This window comes from Mastomys coucha, unplaced genomic scaffold, assembly GCF_008632895.1.
Source record: "Mastomys coucha isolate ucsf_1 unplaced genomic scaffold, UCSF_Mcou_1 pScaffold21, whole genome shotgun sequence".
NCBI lineage: Eukaryota > Metazoa > Chordata > Mammalia > Rodentia > Muridae > Mastomys > Mastomys coucha.
The window spans coordinates 19250491-19268674 of NW_022196904.1; the positions used below are offsets into that span (position 1 = coordinate 19250491).

An 18184-nucleotide genomic window follows, 5' to 3' on the forward strand; every position below is an offset into this window, starting at 1 on the left:
CTCTTCTCTTCTCTTCTCTTCTCTTCTCTTCTCTTCTCTTCTCTTCTCTTCTCTTCTCTCTCTCTCTCTCTCTCTCTCTCTCTCTCTCTCTCCTTCCTTTCTTTCTTCCTTTCTTTCTTTCTTTCTTTTTTCGAGACGGGTTTCTCTGTGAACTCACTCTTGTAGACCAGACTGGCCTTGAACTCAAAAATCCGCCTGTCTCTGCCTCCTAAGTGCTGGGGGCATCTTTTCTTAAACAACAAAAGGAGACAGAGGAAGGCAGTGGGTTGCCCAGGGGTGGTGCACCGTCCAGCTGCAGCCTGCCCGATGTACCCAGCCTCTTGTCTTGTAGATGCTGCTCCACCTCTTCAGCGATGCCAACTACAACCTGCTGGGCTTTAATGCCTCCTTCCGCTTCTCCCTGTGTCCTGGAGGCTGCCAGAACCATGGGCAGTGCCAGTCTCCAGGAGTGTGTGTCTGTGAGCCAGGCTGGGGCGGTCCAGACTGTGGCCTGCAGGAGTGCTCAGCCTACTGTGGCAGCCATGGCACCTGTGCCTCGGTGAGCTGTCCCCCATTGAGCTTCCCCGGGATCCTGATCTGTGGCCATACCTGCCATATCTGGCTTAAACAGGGCCTTGTTCCATCCTTACCCTCCCCTCCCTACAGCTGTGGGAGCCAGTCCCCTCTCCTTCCAGGTCCCCCCACCCCAACCCCCGTGACTTCATCCCAAGCCCACCTCCATCTGCTCCTGTCCCTTTGGGACCTTACTAATAGCTCTGTCCTCCTGTCTAGCCAACCTTCCCCTAGGGGCAATGGCCCATGTCCTCCTTCAGGCTGAGGTCCTACACCCACTTGGCTATTTGTTTGGCCTTGGGTCCCTGCCATGGTGGGTTTGGAGACAGGGTCTCATTTTGTAACCATGGTGACCTCCTCCCTCAGCCTCCTGAGTGCTGGGGTTACTGGCATGTGTCACCACACCTGGCTCCCTGCCATGACTTCCATCCTTTCACCCCTTGTCTCAGCCCTGCACCCCCACCTTGGGATCTGTATTATGTTTGGACTCCCTTTACCTCAGTCTCCCGGGTCGGAGCTCATCCAGCCCAGGTGGAACATAGGCTTCACTAATAGGTCCTCTTCTGTCTGTCCTGGCCTTTTCTGTGGGTCTATCTGCTCTGCCCCACATCTTTCTCCCTTGGGTTGTTGTACCTTTGTGTCTCCTATTCCTCTCCCATGCCCCCATGCTTGTCCCCTGTTTTCTCTCTGTTCCTTTGAACATTCCCTTCTTGTCTTTCTTTTTCTACCCTGTCTTGGCTCTGTTTCTTTCTGAGTGTTCTACGACCCATATCTCTTTTTCTCTCTCTGCCCCTTTGTCCCCTTCCTCCCAGACCCTGGGACCATGCCGCTGTGAACCTGGATTCCTGGGACGAGCCTGTGACCTGCACTTGTGGGAGAACCAGGGGGCTGGTTGGTGGCACAGTGTGAGTGCCGGAGACCCTGCCTTCTCTGCCCGAATTGGGGCAGCTGGTGCCTTCCTGTCCCCACCAGGGCTGCTGGCTGTCTTTGGAGGTAAGCAGATGGGGAGAGGGTGAGCTGGGAGGGTCTGGAGGCCTATCAGCCTGTGGCAAGGGTTTGAGAGAGTTCACCTCATCTGCAGGCCAGGACCTTAACAAGGCCCTGGGTGATCTTGTCCTGTACAACTTCTCCACGAATACCTGGGAGTCCTGGGATCTGACGCCTGCTCCGGTATGGACCCTTTGCCCTGGCTCGGGGCCTGCCCACTCATGACCCCCATCACCCTGCCACCCCCAGACTGGACACCTACTTCTCCCTGTTTCTGTCTTTGCTCATTCTGAGCTTCTCTCTCTTGCCCACACCCCGCCCCCGTCTTTCTAGATGTTCTTATCCTCCCCATTTGTCCTCTCTTCTCTTTCCTTCCCTGTCTTTCTCCTTTCCTCAGCCAGCTTCCCTCCTTTCTTCTTTCCTTCCCTCCCTCCCTCCTTCTCTTCCATTTTTTTCAGACAGGGTCTCAAGACAGGGTGGCCTTGAACCCCCGATTTTCCTGCTCCTTCTGTGTTGTCTTGTAGACATGTCCTACCATACCCAGTTTGCATGTCTCTTTCCCTCTGCCTCTTTTCTCTGACTGATGGCTTGGTCTCCATTCCTTTGGTTGTTTCTCTTGTTCCCTTCTGTTTCTGTCTTCCTGTCCCTCACTCTCTCACTGTGTTTCTCTGTGTCACTGTCTCTGTTTTTATTCTCATGTATCATGTTTGTCTGCCCTTTTTTCCTTCTTCCTTCCTTCCTTCCTTCCTTCCTCCCTCCCTCCCTCCCTTCCTTCCTTCCTTCTTTTATTTTGAGTTAAGGACTTAGGCTGATATGGATCTCAATCTATAGCCCAGGCTGACTTGAATTCAGTCACGGTAGTCTTCCTGTCTCAGCCTCCCAAGTGTTGAGATTAGAACGGCATGCCACCAGACCTGGCTTTTTGTCTGTTTTTTTCTGTCTGCTTAAAGCAGGGTCTCATGTAACGTATTCTGGTCTCAAGTTCACTACATGGCCCAGGCTGGCCTTGCACTCCTGATCCTCCTGCCTCTGTCTCTGCCTCTCAAGTCCTGGAACTGCAGATCCACATCTCCCCATTGGCTTGTTTTCTATTCCCTCTCTGCATATCTGCTTTTCTGTCTTTGCATTTCTCTGCTCTGGTCCTCTCCAATGTGTCACCATCTGTCTCCTTGTCTCTTCCCCACAGGCTGCCCGTCATTCCCATGTGGCTGTGGCCTGGGCTGGCTTCCTGGTGTTGATGGGTGGTGAGCTGGCCAATGGCTTGCTAACCAATGATGTGTGGGCCTTTAGCCCCCTGGGCGGAGGCCACTGGGAGCTCCTGGCACCACCTGCTTCCAGTTCTTCTGGGCCCCCGGGGCTGGCGGGCCATGCAGCTGCTCTGGTGGATGACATCTGGCTGTATGTGTCTGGTGGCCGCACTCAGCAAGACCTCTTTTCTTCTGGCCTCTTCCGGTTCCGCCTGGACCACACCAGCAGGGGATATTGGGAGCAGGTGATCCCAGCAGGTGGGCGGCCCCCTGCTGCCACTGGCCACTCTATGGTGTTCCATGCCCCATCTCGTACTCTGCTGGTCCATGGTGGACACCGGCCTTCCACTGCTCGGTGAGTAACATGTCCTATACTCCTGTTCTCAGCCACAGCAGCCCAGGACGCTGTGACCTCAATCTTTAGAAGTCTTTGCTCATTGACATCCTCCTGGGTTCAGGTGGTTACCTCTGTCATAGGACGATTTGTTTATCTGATGTGTGTCTATCCCCTCACCCGTGGATAGCTCTCTGATCCTTTACTCAGGCTCTGACTAGTCACTTCCCCCACACTTCCACCTGTCCTCCAGCTTTTGCCAGATTATGCAGGATGCCAGATCCTGCTCAGACCTGGGTCCTGCCCACAGTGAATGTCCAGTCAGGATGGGATATAGACATGGTCATGGCCAGTCTTGATCTTGGGTGAAGCTAGAGGAGAGAAGGAAGCCCTCCTTGCCCTGGGCCCCTGGCCTGTCTCTTCCCTGTAGGTTTTCTGTGCGGGTGAATTCCACTGAGCTCTTCCATGTGGATCGGCGTGTATGGACCACACTGAAGGGCCGGGATGGGCTCCAGGGTCCACGGGAGAGAGCCTTCCACACTGCCAGTGTTCTAGGAAACTACATGGTGGTCTATGGTGAGGTGGTTTCCCTAGATCCTGCCTGCCTTCCAGGGGCCTGAGCCCACCCTGAGCTGAAACTGAGCCTGAACAGCCCTACCTCCCCCAAGGCTTGCCTGAGCCCACCTGGAGATGAGACAGCCTGGGTCTCCTCCCTCTCTTGAGGCTTGCCAGCGGTGCCCTTTCCTCTTTTCCCAGGGGGCAATGTGCATACCCATTACCAGGAGGAAAAGTGTTACGAAGATGGCATCTTCTTCTACCACCTTGGCTGCCACCAGTGGGTGTCAGGGGCCGAGCTTGCCCCGCCAGGAACCCCTGAGGGTGAGCCTCCTCTGTTTTCCTGAGGGCTTTTGAAGGTCTCTGAGTTTTAGCAGGAGATGCCTCAGTCATTACTTGGTGGGCGAGGCATCCTGTTGGAATGGCCTCTGGAGGCAAGCCTGGGCGAGGACGAAGTAGGGGATCAGGAAGCAGATGTAGAGGCACTCAACCTGGGTTCTACTTTTTATTTTAAATGCACATGTGTGTGAATGTGTGTGTGTGTGTGTGTGTGTGTGTGTGTGTGTGTGTACATGTACACTGGTGCAGTGTGCACATGTAGAAGCCAGAGGACAACCTCAGGTATCAGCCTCAGGAATACTGCTCACCTTGTTTGAGTCAGGGTCTCTTAGCCAACTAGGCTAGTATGGCTGGCCGGTGAACCCCAGGCTTCTCCTGGCCCTGCCGCTCAAGTGCTGGGATGATGGATGTGCTGCCATGTCTGGCATTTCTCTGACAGTTCTGGGTATGGAGCTCCAGCCCTAATGCTGTGAGGAATGCACTTTACCAACAGAGCCCCCTTCCCAGCCCCAGAACCTTGGTTCCCATTGGAAGCTTACCAGTTTGTAGCTGCCCTAAGAAGCAGTGACTTCATGGTCATAGTAGACAAGAGGTAGAACCAACGGCTGGAGAGATGGCTCAGTGGTTAAGAGCACTGACTGCTCTTCTAGAGGTCCTGAGTTCAATTCCACATGGTGGCTCACAACCGTCTGTAATGAGATCTGATGCCCTTTTCTGGTGTGTCTGCAGTGTACTCATACAAATAAAAATTATTAAAACAAACAAGCAAACAAACCAAAAAAACCAAGAGGTAGAACTGAGATGGCTACCTTCAAACAGGCATCTACTCAAAGCTGTGACTTCACAGCAGCACTTTATTCTCCACATCTATGGGGCGGGGCTCTGATGTGGTTGTGATGTGGGCTGTTGTGAAAGAAGTTGAATGGATGCATGACGGGTAGTTAGCACAGTGGAGACTTTACTTCAACACACTGTCTTCTTCCAGGGTTGTTCTTTTAATTTTTTTTTTTCCTTCTGCAGCAACTGTTTATTTGTCTCCATCCATAGTGAAAAAAGACTAATTTTTTTTTTTTTTTTTTTTTTTTACTGGGAGGTGGTGCATCATGCTTTTAATCCCAGTCCTCAGGAAGCAGAGACAGACGGATTTCTGAGTTCTAGACTAGCTTGATCTCCAGAGTGAGTTTCAGAGCAGAGCAGCTAGGGCTATACAGAGAAACCACCGGCTCAAAAAACAAACAAAAAAACAAACAAAAACAAATAAAAAAAAGTGATTTTTTTCCCCTAGGCCAGAAAGATTGCTCAGTGGTAGGTACTTGTTATGTAGCACGAGGACTTGAGCTCAGATCCCAAGTCCTCATGTAAGTGCCAGATGTAGCCACACATGTATAGAACTCCAGTGTTAACAGGGGGACAGAGGCAGATGCAACTTGCTGGCCGGCTATGCTCACCAAAACGGGGCTCCAGGCTTAGTGAGGGATTTTTCCTCAAAACATGAAATGGAGAGCCTCCTCCTTAGGCCTCTGCGTGTGCACACATGGCTGTATACAATGTACACCATACACCACACACATAAAGTAGTAAAGTAAATTAGAAAAGACTGCAATTTTTTGACAGGCATGGTATATACACTATATTCCCAAGACTTGGTAGGTAGTAGGATACAGAGCCTACATTTAGACAGGGCTATATGCAATGACTCTATTTCAAAGTCCAACAAAAGGGCAGGAGCATGGCTTGGTGGTCAAGCCCTTGCTTAGAATCTACCAGAGAGGGGCTGGGGGCGTGGCTCACTGGTGGCACTTGCCTAGCATGTGGAAGGCCTTGGATTAGATCTTTAGCATTGCAAAAATACATGTGTACATACACATGTACAAATTTCCGATTTCTTGGGCTAAGACCCATGTGCTTACAAAGTGTAGGGGTCAGTTGGAAGTCAGGGAAGCCATGATTCACTTTTTATAAGCAGAAAGGGGAAAGTACCAGGCTGGGTTGGATCTAAGTGCTTGGTATGGATGGCCTTGGCCCCCTCTCTCCCCAGTTCCCAGCTGGACCCCTCTCTCCTACTTGTTTGTTAGTTTCTGTATGTCTTGTTTTGTGTGTGCCTGTGCACATGGGCCCAAGCCAGAGTGTGTGAAGAGCCCGACAGCCTGCAGGAGTCAGTTCTTTCCTTCCACCATGTGGGTCCCAGGGATTGAACTCCCAGGGTTGTCAGACTTGGTGGCAGGTACTTTCCCATGATGGACTGTCTCGCTGGCCTCGTGCTTGCCTTTTGTAGGTGTTACCAACCACTGTTGAATTATATCTACTCACTTTACATTCTCAGATGGGCTGAATTTGAGACCAGCCTGTGGCTACAGCTTGAGATCTTCTCTCTCCCTCCTCCCCCTTCTCCCTTATCCCCTTCCTTCCTCCTCCCTGCCCTCCCACCTCTCTCTGGGCTGGTTCTGTTTAAGGCAAAGAAACCAAGACTTGGCAAAGTTGAGTCTCCTGCCCAGAGCCATACAGCTCATAACTGATGTGTGATTTGAATCTGTGTCTGTCACAAAGATCATGCTTTGTTTGAGATGATTTGAGCAGGGGCACTGGGCCTCTGAGAGAACTGAGAAAATAAGCAAGTGCAGAGCCAGGCAGGCCAGGAGGATTTCCTTGGCTAGGTAGGGAATAAGCAATAAGCCAGCTAGACTGGGGGAAGGGTGGGAGCCAGGAGGGCAGAAGCTGGGGAAGGTCTGATACTGTGACTGTATTCTAGGCAGAGCAGCGCCTCCTAGTGGTCGTTACTCACATGTGGCAGCTGTTCTTGGTGGCAGTGTCCTCCTGGTGGCTGGGGGATATAGTGGCCGGCCTCGTGGGGACTTGATGGCCTACAAGGTGCCCCCCTTCGTGTTTCAGGCACCTGCCCTGGATGTGAGCACTGGGCTGATGGGGAGGGGGTGGCTGTGGGTGGAGGCAGCGTGGTCTCTGCAAGTGAGGGGTGATTGGAGAGAAGTGGGCAGAGTACATGGTTCCCCAGGGCTGAGGGAGGAGTGGGGTGGGGCCCTCAAGGTGCCGAGCATTTGCGGTTAACTGGGGCAGTCACAGGGAGCCAGCCTTGGCAGATGCTCCAGGTCTTGAGAGCAGTGTCCTGTCATGTGTTGTGTGTTTCTGCAGTACCACCTGGACTATTGTTCCATGTACACAGACCACAGCGTCTGCTCCCGAGACCCGGAGTGTAGCTGGTGTCAGGGCGCTTGCCAAGCTGCGCCCCCTCCTGGGACTTCCTCAGGAGCTGTGAGTGACTACCCCAGACTGTCCGTCCATTAGCACAGAGACCTGCCTTTAACTCCCCCTGCCTAAGTGGTCAGCCACCCAAGAGCCTCATTCCTGCCTCCTGACTGTCACCAGCCCGGAGCCTGAAGCTCTTCTAACACCTGAGTCTCTTTGAGTGTAGGACCCTGTCCCTGGATCCCTGAGACCTTGTTCCTGAGTCCCTGCTGTTTCCTGATGGCCACTAGGCTGCCCCTCCCCAAATCGTGTATCCATAGCTCTTGTCAGATCTCCTGAGGCACAGAGGACAGTGTATATTGACTCTTCCTTACAGTGTCCAGCGGCCAGCTGCCTGGGCCTAGGCCGCCTACTCAGTGACTGCCAAGCATGCCTGGCCTTCAGCAGCCCCACAGCTCCTCCGAGGGGACCTGGCGCCCTAGGTTGGTGTGTGCACAATGAGAGCTGCCTTCCTCGGCCTGGTGAGTGGCAAGCAGCCGTGGGGGCGGGGCTCAGAATACCTCATACTGACCCTCCAGCCTCCCATACCCCTGTCCTCTCAGAGCAGGCCCGCTGCCGAGGAGAGCAGATCTCAGGCACCGTGGGCTGGTGGGGCCCAGCACCCGTCTTCGTCACGTCCCTGGAGGCTTGTGTCACCCAGAGCTTCCTCCCTGGCCTGCACCTGCTCACCTTCCAGCAGCCACCCAACGCCTCTCAGCCTGACAAGGTGGGGGCCACATGGATCTGGGGATGGAGTAGACACTTACAGAGATCTAGGGTTGCTGCTGCTTTTTTTTTTTTTTTTCGAGACAGGGTTTCTCTGTATAGCCTTGGCTGTCCTAGAACTCACTCTGTAGACCAGGCTGGCCTTGAACTCAGAAATCTGCCTGCCTCTGCTGGGTGGGTTGCTTCCTTTCAAATGAGTTTTTCTTGGGGACAATACTGGGATGGAACCCAGGGCTCTGTGCATGGTAAGTGTGCATGCTCCCCGCCCCAAGCCAAGCTGCACCCTAGTCCTCATTGGGACTCTTCAGGCAGGCAATCAACTGCTGAGTTAGAATAATGGGGTTCTTTTACTTCTTATTTTGTGACAAGGTCTCCTAAGGTTCCCAGGCCTGTCTAGAACCCAGTCTTTTCCAAATAGACTTTACATTTATCTTTCTCCCTGGCCTCCCCCTGTAGGCAAAATGGTAATCCCATGCCATGAGGCCCTATCATTTTTTTTTTTTTAAATCTGGGTGAAATAACATGTAAGATCAAAAGGTTATAGAACAAGCTAGGCGTAGTGGCACACACCTTTAATCACAGCCCTTGGTAGTCAGAGGCAGGTGGATCTCTGTGAGTTCAAGGCCAGCCTGGTCTACGCAGTGAGTTCCCAGAGCTATATAGACCAACCTGTTCTCAAAACAAACAAACAAAACAAAAAAGATTGTAGGACAATATTTTTGTCATTCCTAAGTCAAGTCTAGATTTATTCAATTGCCCCCTGTCCTCCTCTTCCCCGAACCCTTGGCCACGGATTTACCAGCTGTGGGCATTTGATGGAGTCAGGTAATCTGCCTGCTGTGTCCAGCTTCATTCACTTAGCACAGTGTCGGCAGGGCTTCTTTGGGCTGTAAGTGCACTTGGAAATAGATTTTAAGCTGGATGTGGTAGAGCATCTCTGTGACCCAGCACTCGAGAGACTGAAGCAGGAGAGGAGAGTCTTGAAATCCAAGTCACCCTAGAGTGAGACTCTGTCTCGGAAACAAAACAAAAAAATCCAAAGAACTTCATTGCACCACGGTGGAGAAGGCATGTGGCCGGAGTGTGAGGCAGCCAGGAAGCAGAGAGCCGAATCCTGGTGCTCAGCTTGCTTTCCTGGCTTTGTTCTGGTACCACTCACTTTTCGAGTGGGTCTTTCCACCTCAGTTCCCTCAGTGGAGCGATTCCCTCACATACATGCTCGCTCGTAGGTTTGTCTCCTAGTGGTTCTGAATCTCGTCAGGTTGATAGTCAAGTTAACCGGCACAGTAAACTTTGCAACCCTCCTACCTCTCCCCCCCACCCCCCGAGTACTGGCATTCAAGGCATGTGCCCCACACTCAGCCTACTTTTTCTCAGTATATCCAAGCACGCTTGTGAGTGACAGCACATAGGACATGTCTTTGCTCTTCTCGTTAGTTGGTATTGTTTTTGAAGCTGGTGCTAGTAGCCTAGACTCAAGTGATCCTCCCTTGTCTGCCTCCTGAGTAACTGATCCTGTAAAGCACACATTCCTCTGTGCTCCTCTTCTCTCTCTAAAACAGGCTCTCTCAGTGCAGCTGAGACTGGCCTTAGATTCCTGACGTGCCTTCTTCCATCTTCTGAGTACCCGAGTTACAAGCCTCTGCCACTATACCATCCTGCCCTTCTTATTTGAACAGTTATATAATACTTCATTTACATTTAAATGTTATACTGCTGTGCATTTATTTAGTTACTTATTTTTGGAGATAAGGCTTGGCGCTGTAGCCCAGGCTGGCCTCAATCCTGCATAAACCTCCCAAGTGCTAGGTTCTTATTTTGAGACAGGGTCAACAAGTCCAGGTCCTCTAAGTTACATAAATAGTGTCCAGTGATGAATACTTGGGTTGTTCTGTTTGTTATTATAGAATCACACTCTAGCAAGCAAGTAAATCTTGTACTGTGTGATCATTGGGAATCTTGGGCCTAGCTTTGGAAGGGCATGCTGGGAAAGAAGGGAGCTGCAGATGAAGATGCCAAAGGCTCTGACCTTCAAGCCTAAAAGACTTTTTTTTTTTTGTAGTCCTAGCTGTTCTGAAACTCATTCTGTAGACCAGCCTGGCCTCAAACTCACAGCTGACTGCCTCCTTCTGCCTCTCACGTGCCAGTATTAAGGGTGTGTGCTACCATACCTGACTAGTTTTGAAGCATTTACATGTATTATTAGTGTGTGTGTACATGTAGGTCAGAGGACAGCATGGTGGAGCTGACTGTCTTCTGGTTTATGGAGGTTCTGGGGCGGCACTCAGGTCTCCAGGCTTGCATAGCAGGCACCTTTACCCTTGAGGCATCTTACTGGCCCCTCAGTCCTTTGAATTTTACTATGACCTGAAGATGAGGTTGAGTTGGGCCCAAGGTAGAACCTGTTTATATTCTCTGGATTTGATCCCTAGAGGAATGATGGTCAAGTCCCGTCTTATGTCTCAGTTGGTGAAGGTGTTTTGGCCGTCTTGTCTCCTCTGGTTCTGGCATGGCCTGAGGGGTGTGTGCTCAGGGACCGCCCATCCACAAGCAGAGAGGGACTTACACATACATCCCTTCTCTGGATGGTACAGGTCTCCATTGTCCGAAGTACAACTATCACCTTGACACCCAGCCCGGAGACAGATGTGTCCCTAGTCTACCGAGGCTTCATCCACCCCCTGCTGCCAGGAGGACCAGGCGGCCCTGGGGCTGAAGATGTGGCTGTGTGGGCTCGGGCCCAGCGCCTCCATGTCCTGGCCCGGATGGCCAGAGGCCCTGATACTGAGAACATGGTGAGGGATTCTAGAACATTCTGGAGTAATTGGTGGTAAATATGGGAGTGAGTGTGATTCAGGGCATCTGTGGTGACATCAGGGTTCTGGGGGACCGTGGGGAGCATTCAGACATGGGGCCTATCCTTAAAAGAAGATGAGGCTGTGAGGTTTCAACTATGAGCAGACATGGGTGGAATTGTGGGTAGGGTGAGAAAGGTTTGAGTCACAAGTACGATTTCCCTGAGGAGAGGGATCATGGGGAGGGGCAGCAGCTTCTCAAAGTCCAAGGACCCCTGAAGCACTCTTCCTCCTGGAAGGAGGAAAGCACAGAGTTCTGAGGTCTTGTCTGTTGCTCACCCCACTGCAGGAGGAGGTGGGACGCTGGGTGGCTCAGCAAGAGAAGGAGACACGGAGGCTGCAGCGCCCTGGCTCTGATCGCCTCTTCCCACTGCCGGGGAGAGGCAACAAGTATGCGGTGGAGATCCGAGGCCAGCTCAATGGCTCAGCAGGCCCTGGGCATAGTGAGCTCACCCTCCTGTGGGATCGGACTGGAGTGCCGGGTGGCAGTGTGAGTGTCGAGATTCCAACTCTATTCCTAGGCTTTGGCCTCAGATCCTCTCAGCTTCCCAAATTTCCAAGCACGACAAAATTTTAAGTCACTTGATTCTGACTTCAGCTTTGGTCCTCACTCTGAAACCACCAAACTCTAACATTTGACAGTAGGCCCTGATAAGATTTCCATATTCTTTTTTGGAACATGCTAGGATGGAACCCAGGGCCTTGTGTGTTCTAGCAAGTGCTCTATCCCTGAGCCATGCCCCAACCCCTCACTGGGGGATTCTAAGCAGGGGCTTTACCCCCAGTTCCTTCCCCCTCAACCTCTCACTTGTGGATCCTAGGCAAGTCTTTTACCCCTGAGCTATACCTAATCCCTACTCGTATTCTGTCTTCTGTCCATGTCTGACTTCTCTTCCCTTGGCTCCTGTTCTGCATGCTTTGACCTCTAGTCTCGAGAGTCCTTCGGACTGTGGCCCCTCTCCTCTGCTGATTTCCTGTATCTCCGCTGTATCTGTCATGCTGTCTCCAAACTTTAACTGCAGTCCTCATCTCCAATGGACTGTGCCCCAAGACCTAACTCCTATCCTATGTGCCTGCCCTAGGAGATCTCCTTCTTCTTCCTGGAGCCCTACCGCTCTTCAGCCTGCACCTCCTACTCCTCCTGTCTGGGCTGCCTGGCCGATCAGGGTTGTGGCTGGTGCCTCAACAGTGCCACCTGTCATCTGCGTCAGGGCAGGGCCCACTGTGAGGATGACGGGAGTGGCGAGTCCCTGCTGGTGCTGGTGCCTGCCCTCTGTCCACTCTGTGAGGAGCATCGTGACTGCCATGCCTGTACCCAGGTGTCTACTGGACCACTGGAGGGAGTTGGGTATTTTGTAAAGGAGGTAGACGGTCAGGCCTGTTAGCTCCCACTGGTGCCACCCCTCTTCCTCTGCTCAGTGCTTGTTTCTGGGCAGAGTTTGTTCCAGTGACCTGCAGGGGAGCCACAGGCCCCAGACTCGCTTGCCATCATTCAGCCTCAAGCAGAGCCATATTTCACTTCTGATGCTCAGTCTTGTAACATAGCCTGGGCTGGCCTCCAACTCATGAGCTACTTCTGCCTCAGCCTCCCAAGTGCTGGGACCACTGCCATGTGGCACCAGGTCGGGCTTCCAGCTGGGCTTTGTGTAGGCTCCTGGTCTGGTGCCTGAGGCTGGGAAAGTAAATGCCTGTTTGCCCTTCTCTGGATCGAAAGGATTTTTAAATCTTCCTGCCCCTCACTCTTGACTGTTGTCCAAAGGGTTGAGAACAAGGGAGATAGACAGTGGCCATGCCTGAAGGTGGGCTGCAGGTAGCCTATAGGGCAGAAGGGAGAGGCAGCTGGATTTGGGCAGGTGATGGGCTGAGTTCTGACCTTGCCTTTCTACCCCAGGACCCCTTCTGTGAGTGGCATCAGAGCACCAACCGCAAAGGTGATGCAGCATGCAGCAGGCGAGGCCGGGGCCGAGGCGCTCTGAAGAACCCAGAGGAATGCCCCCCACTCTGCAGCCAGTGAGCCTGGCTAGGTCCAGGGTAGGGTGGGTGTGTATGGGGTGGGCTGGAGTGACCTGGCCCTGCTCTCACCCCCAGACGGCTGACCTGTGAGGACTGCCTGGCCAACTCCAGCCAGTGTGCCTGGTGCCAGTCTACTCATACCTGCTTTCTGTTTGCTGCCTACCTGGCCCGGTACCCACACGGGGGCTGCCGTGGCTGGGACGACAGGTATACTCCAGCACTGGGTGATGACATCGGGTTCTTGGCTAGGGGCATGACCTGGGCACTGACCCCAGCACTTATCACTCTGCAGTGTGCACTCAGAGCCACGGTGCAGGAGTTGCGGTGGCTTTTTGACTTGTCATGAGTGTCTGCAGAGCCACGAGTGTGGTTGGTGTGGCAATGAAGACAACCCCACTCTGGGACGGTGAGGACTTGGCTGGTTGGGTGGGCCTCCTGGCTCTCCCTCTGTTTCTCTGCCCTGTTGCCCTGTCCTCGCTCTGTGACTGCCTTCTGCTTTCTCACTGCCATCTCCTGTCAGCCCTCTACCTTCTCTGTCTCTGTTTTCTTCTGCCAGTCCCCATCTCTGCCGCTGTCTCCCTGGCTGTCTCTTGTTTCTATATTGTGAGATATACTTTGATCTCTTACTCCACAGGTGCCTACAAGGGGACTTCTCTGGACCTCTGGGTGGGGGGAACTGCTCCCTCTGGGTGGGAGAAGGCCTGGGGCTGCCAGTGGCTCTCCCTGCCCGCTGGGCTTATGCCCGCTGTCCAGATGTGGATGAATGTCGCCTGGGCCTGGCGAGATGTCACCCACGGGCAACCTGCCTGAACACGCCTCTCAGCTATGAGTGTCATTGCCAGCGTGGCTACCAGGGTGATGGCATCACACACTGTAACCGCACGTGAGTGACATGTGGGTTGCCATGGAAACATTGCCTCAGGGCTGGAGCTCAGGCTAGAAGGAGGAAGAGATCATGGTAGTGAGCTCTCACTAGAACTAAGGTCCCCAGTCAACATTGGATTCTCACCTTGCAGACAAGGACCTCAATGGAAGGACATGGTACTCAAGGTAACCCTAGTAACCATAGAAACAGGATACTCCTGGATGGTGGGCCATAGCCTTCAGAATTGCCATAGAGATAGATGGAAGAGAACCTAGTTGGAAGGGGGTTTTCATAGTGGTACTATGCAGTTTCTATGGAGACAGGCATCACCACATATGAGAGGGTTGGGTTGCCTTGGAAGCATGTTTACTTGCACAGCACAGGACCATTGAAAGAGGCAGCCAGTTGTGAGAGTGTGGCAGTGGGTGGAGATGATGGGGTGCTCTGATGACTTTGGGTCCACCCAGCCCTTCCCCCCACCCACTGCTCCCTCAGGTGCCTGGAAGACTGTGGCCACGGTGTGTGTAGCGGTCCCCCGGACTTCACTTGTGTGTGTGACCTGGGCTGGACCTCAGATCTGCCCCCACCCACGCCTGCCCCAGGACCCCCAGCCCCTCGTTGCTCTCGGGACTGTGGCTGTAGCTTTCATAGCCACTGCCGCAGGCGGGGACCTGGCTACTGTGATGAGTGCCAGGGTAAGCCATCTGCTCTGAGCCTCACGGCCAGCCTTGTGGGGACCCCTTCCTTTTCCAGGACTCTAGCTTCTTCTTCTCTGAGACTCCCTTCAGGTAGTGCTGTGACCCCTTGCCCCAGTCCCTGCTCCTATCCCATCTCTCTATCTTGACCTCACGCCCCTCTGTCGGGGCTTGCTCTCTCTTTCCTGGCCTAGGGCTTGTTTGACTCTTTGAAGCAGCTTGGGAGGGGGTCTGTGATCAACTGAGTCAGGTGGGCCCCTTTCTGTCCTTGCTCCTGACTTTGTGTACTGCCTGCTGGGACCTCCACAGACTGGACATGGGGGGAACACTGTGAACGGTGCCGGCCTGGCAGCTTTGGCAACGCAACTGGCTCTGGTGGCTGCCGGCCCTGCCAGTGTAACGGGCATGGAGACCCACGTCGTGGCCACTGTGACAACCTCAGTGGGCTCTGCTTCTGCCAGGACCATACTGAGGGTGCCCACTGTCAGATTTGCTCTCCAGGGTACTATGGAGACCCCCGGTAGGTAAAGAACATGTGGGGCTTGTCAGAGAGAGGTTATGGACCCCCTGGGGTAAGACAGAGGGGTCTGACACTGTCTCTGATTTCTTTCTGCAGAGCCGGCGGCTCCTGCTTCCGGGAGTGTGGGGGTCGCGCCCTCCTCACCAACGTGTCCTCGGTGGCTCTGGGCTCCCGCCGCTTTGGGGGACTAATGCCTCCAGGTGGTGGGGCAGCAAGAGCTGGTCCTGGCCTGTCCTACTGTGTGTGGGTTGTCTCAGCCACAGAAGAGCTGCAGCCCTGTGCCCCTGGGACCCTCTGTCCCCCACTCACCCTTACCTTCTCTCCAGACAGCAGCACCCCTTGCACAGTGAGCACCCAGGGGTCTAGGACTCAGTGTATAAGCCAGAACCATGTCTCCTTCCCAACCTGGATCCCCTAAATAGATCCCGACCCCCATGCCACTGGGTTGTTGGTTTCTAAAACCGTTGGTCAGGTCATCCAGCCCTTTGTTCTGGGCTCACAAGTCCTCCCGTTTCTTTGCTCTTTTCCTGTTTCCTGGGCTTCTGCCTCCCATTCCTCTGATGCTCAGGCAACTCCTCCCAGGCTAGGCACTGTCTCTTCTTAGACCTCTTGTGTACACACTGACTCATTAGTAGTGGGTTCCACTACTAAAGTACTACTGTGCATTTAGAAAGAGGCTTGGTGCCAGAGTGCCTGCTTTATTAGCTGTGTCTGCTTTGGATGTGGGATGAGAGGGGAATCCTTCGTGTTGTGAACTTAATGATGTACACTGTGTTCAAATAGCCCACCCTAGACTCCTGTTGCCTGCTTCCCTCCCTCCTTTTCTCTCCCCCTCCCCCCATGTGTGCCTGTCTATCTCTATCTGTCTCCCTCTCTCTCTCTTTGGTATAGGTTCCTACCATGCAGCCTAGACTCACAGTGAATTCAGTCCTGCCTCACCATCCCATGTAGTTGAGATCTGAGGGACATGCCCCCACACTCTGTTCTCTCCCTTTGAAGCCCTGGTCTCCCAGACTCCAAGCCTACAGACTCTTAACTCTGTATCCTTTTCAGCTGAGCTACGTCCTGGCCTTTGATGGATTCCCTCGCTTCCTGGACACTGGTGTCGTCCAGTCAGACCGGAGCCTTATAGCTGCCTTCTGTGGCCAGCGGCGGGACAGACCTCTCACTGTGCAGGCTTTATCTGGTATGGGAGCTTGAGGGAGTGAAGCTGGTCAGTCTTAGGCTTCTTCTCATCCTTCAGTGTTGGGATTGGAATCCAGTACAGGCTTCCTTAGGTGCTAGGCAAATTCTCTCCTGCTGACCTACACTGCTATCCCTCACTGGTAGATTCTAGACAAGCATTCTTCCTCAAGCTACATTCCAGCCTTTGTTCTGAGCTTTTTTAAACTTAAAAAAAATTTTTTTTTAAACTGGGCCTTGTATCCCATGCTTCTGCACCTGTCACTGATAAAATTTAGGACCCAAGTTCTAGCTCAGGGAATGGTACGGGTTTCAGGTGACACAGTGCTTTTCCTGGGTGACATGGCTTCTCTCAACCTCTGGACTTCAGTTGAGAGAAACAGGATTTGTGCTGTGTAGGTTGGTTTCGGAGAAAGGGATGGATAGGGCATATCTCTGAGGCACTGGCGTGGAGGACCCTGACCCATCTCCTTATCTTTACACTTCTCAACCAGGGAGTTTTGTCCCATGGGGACCTTTGAGACATTTTGAATGACAATTAGAGATTCCTCTGTTATCTGGCAGGTAGACAGAGAGATGGGGCTGTCCGTAGTATACACAGGAGTTCACACCAGAGTTGGCCACCCCTCAGCATCCACCTGGCTGAGAGGAGATGGAGGCGGGGCACAGAATACCAAGGAAGAGCTGGCTACGTGTGGTGCTTTAAGCAAGTTTTTGGAAGTGCTTCTTTGCATGTGACTCAGAGCAGTCCTGAGGCTAGAGGCAAAGCGTTTTGCCGTAGCTTGTGTGAAAGCTCGGGCCATGAGGCAGCTACTAAAATTGAGGGGCTCACAGAGTCAGACATGGGTACAATAATGAGCCAGGGATACATGTGCTGCCCTCATGGACTGGGGGAGACGGACACAGACTGCCTCCCTTACTGAGGCAGTGGAAAGGGATGGGCTCCGACCTTGCCTCGGGAGCTGCAGCCAGGCAAGTCTTCTTTAAGGAGGGGAATCATCTAGAAACAGAAGGTCAGGGGACAGGGAGGGCAGTTTCTCCAGGCAGAAGAGTAGCAGGCACACAGCCCTGAGAGCAGGCTGGAAAGGGCCAGCGCTGCAGTGTACAGATGGCAAATGTGGGAGGTCTTGAGTTCAGATCTGTAGGGCCTTATGGGTATCAGAAAGGAAGGTTTTTCTTATTCGAAAGAAGGTCTCCTTGTGAAGCCCAAGATTCCCCTAAACTCATGCCATTCTATTTCCTCAGTCTCCCTAGTGATGGAGTTATTACTGGGGTGAGCCACAGTGTTTGCTCTGTCCACCCGCTCTCCCTCCGTTCCTTCCTTTTTGAGCCAGGGTCTCATGGCCCAGGCCAACCTTGAACAGTGTAGTTGAGGATGACCTTGAAATCCTGATCCTTGTGCTTCCAGCTCCCTAGTATTGGGATAATAAGTTTTATGTTGTGTTGTGGACCGAACCCACGGCTTTGTCCATGCTAGGCAAGCATTCTGCTGATGGAGCTATATCCTAGCAACTGGCTCAACCTTTTCTTTGCCCTGATCCTCTCACCTTCTCTCCTGAGAGCTAGCATTACAGGTGTGCGCCAGCCACCACAGCACTCTTTCTCAGGAACACTGCTCTTACATAGGAGTGCGTGGAGCTGCGAAAGGTCTGCAGTTGCCCACAGTAGGGTCAGAGTGGCTCCTGACAAGATCACAAGGGTTGCTGGAGGGCAGAATGTAGGGCAGCCAGGAGACAGTGGGAGGGGGTGCTGGTGCCCAAGATGAGACTCTGCTTTGAAGAGCAACCTGAAAGATCACGAGAGCAGTGGGCAAGCAGAGGAATCTAGACTGTAATGTTTGATGTCCTTCATGATGCCAGGGACTGAACCCATGGCCTTGGCCTGTGGTAGGCACATACTCTACCATAGATCTAGAGCCCTGGCCTAAGATTTAGTTAGACAATGGCTAGAATTTTAGATCCAGGTGTGGTGGCACACTCCTGTAATCCTAGCACTTGGGAGGAAGAGGGAGGATAGGAAGTTCAAGGTCATCCTCAGTTATATAGTAAGTTCGAGGACAGCCTAAGCTACTTTG

General features: G+C 53.0%; 1 protein-coding gene across 1 annotated transcript in view; it reads left to right on the top strand.

Annotated features, from left to right (window-relative positions):
* Positions 1–18184, top strand: part of Megf8 (multiple EGF like domains 8) — a 49781-nt gene that overhangs the window by 9750 nt on the left and 21847 nt on the right. Inside the window, exons 3-23 of the mRNA XM_031385761.1 lie at positions 332–538; positions 1365–1545; positions 1634–1722; positions 2726–3141; positions 3551–3696; positions 3877–3999; positions 6764–6918; positions 7162–7281; positions 7592–7736; positions 7818–7981; positions 10575–10775; positions 11125–11325; positions 11918–12154; positions 12727–12845; positions 12924–13055; positions 13141–13254; positions 13483–13731; positions 14209–14408; positions 14718–14928; positions 15025–15274; positions 15982–16114. Of these exons, the coding sequence (XP_031241621.1) occupies positions 332–538; positions 1365–1545; positions 1634–1722; positions 2726–3141; positions 3551–3696; positions 3877–3999; positions 6764–6918; positions 7162–7281; positions 7592–7736; positions 7818–7981; positions 10575–10775; positions 11125–11325; positions 11918–12154; positions 12727–12845; positions 12924–13055; positions 13141–13254; positions 13483–13731; positions 14209–14408; positions 14718–14928; positions 15025–15274; positions 15982–16114 (3793 nt within the window). The remainder of the gene's footprint in view (positions 1–331; positions 539–1364; positions 1546–1633; positions 1723–2725; positions 3142–3550; positions 3697–3876; positions 4000–6763; positions 6919–7161; positions 7282–7591; positions 7737–7817; positions 7982–10574; positions 10776–11124; positions 11326–11917; positions 12155–12726; positions 12846–12923; positions 13056–13140; positions 13255–13482; positions 13732–14208; positions 14409–14717; positions 14929–15024; positions 15275–15981; positions 16115–18184) is intronic.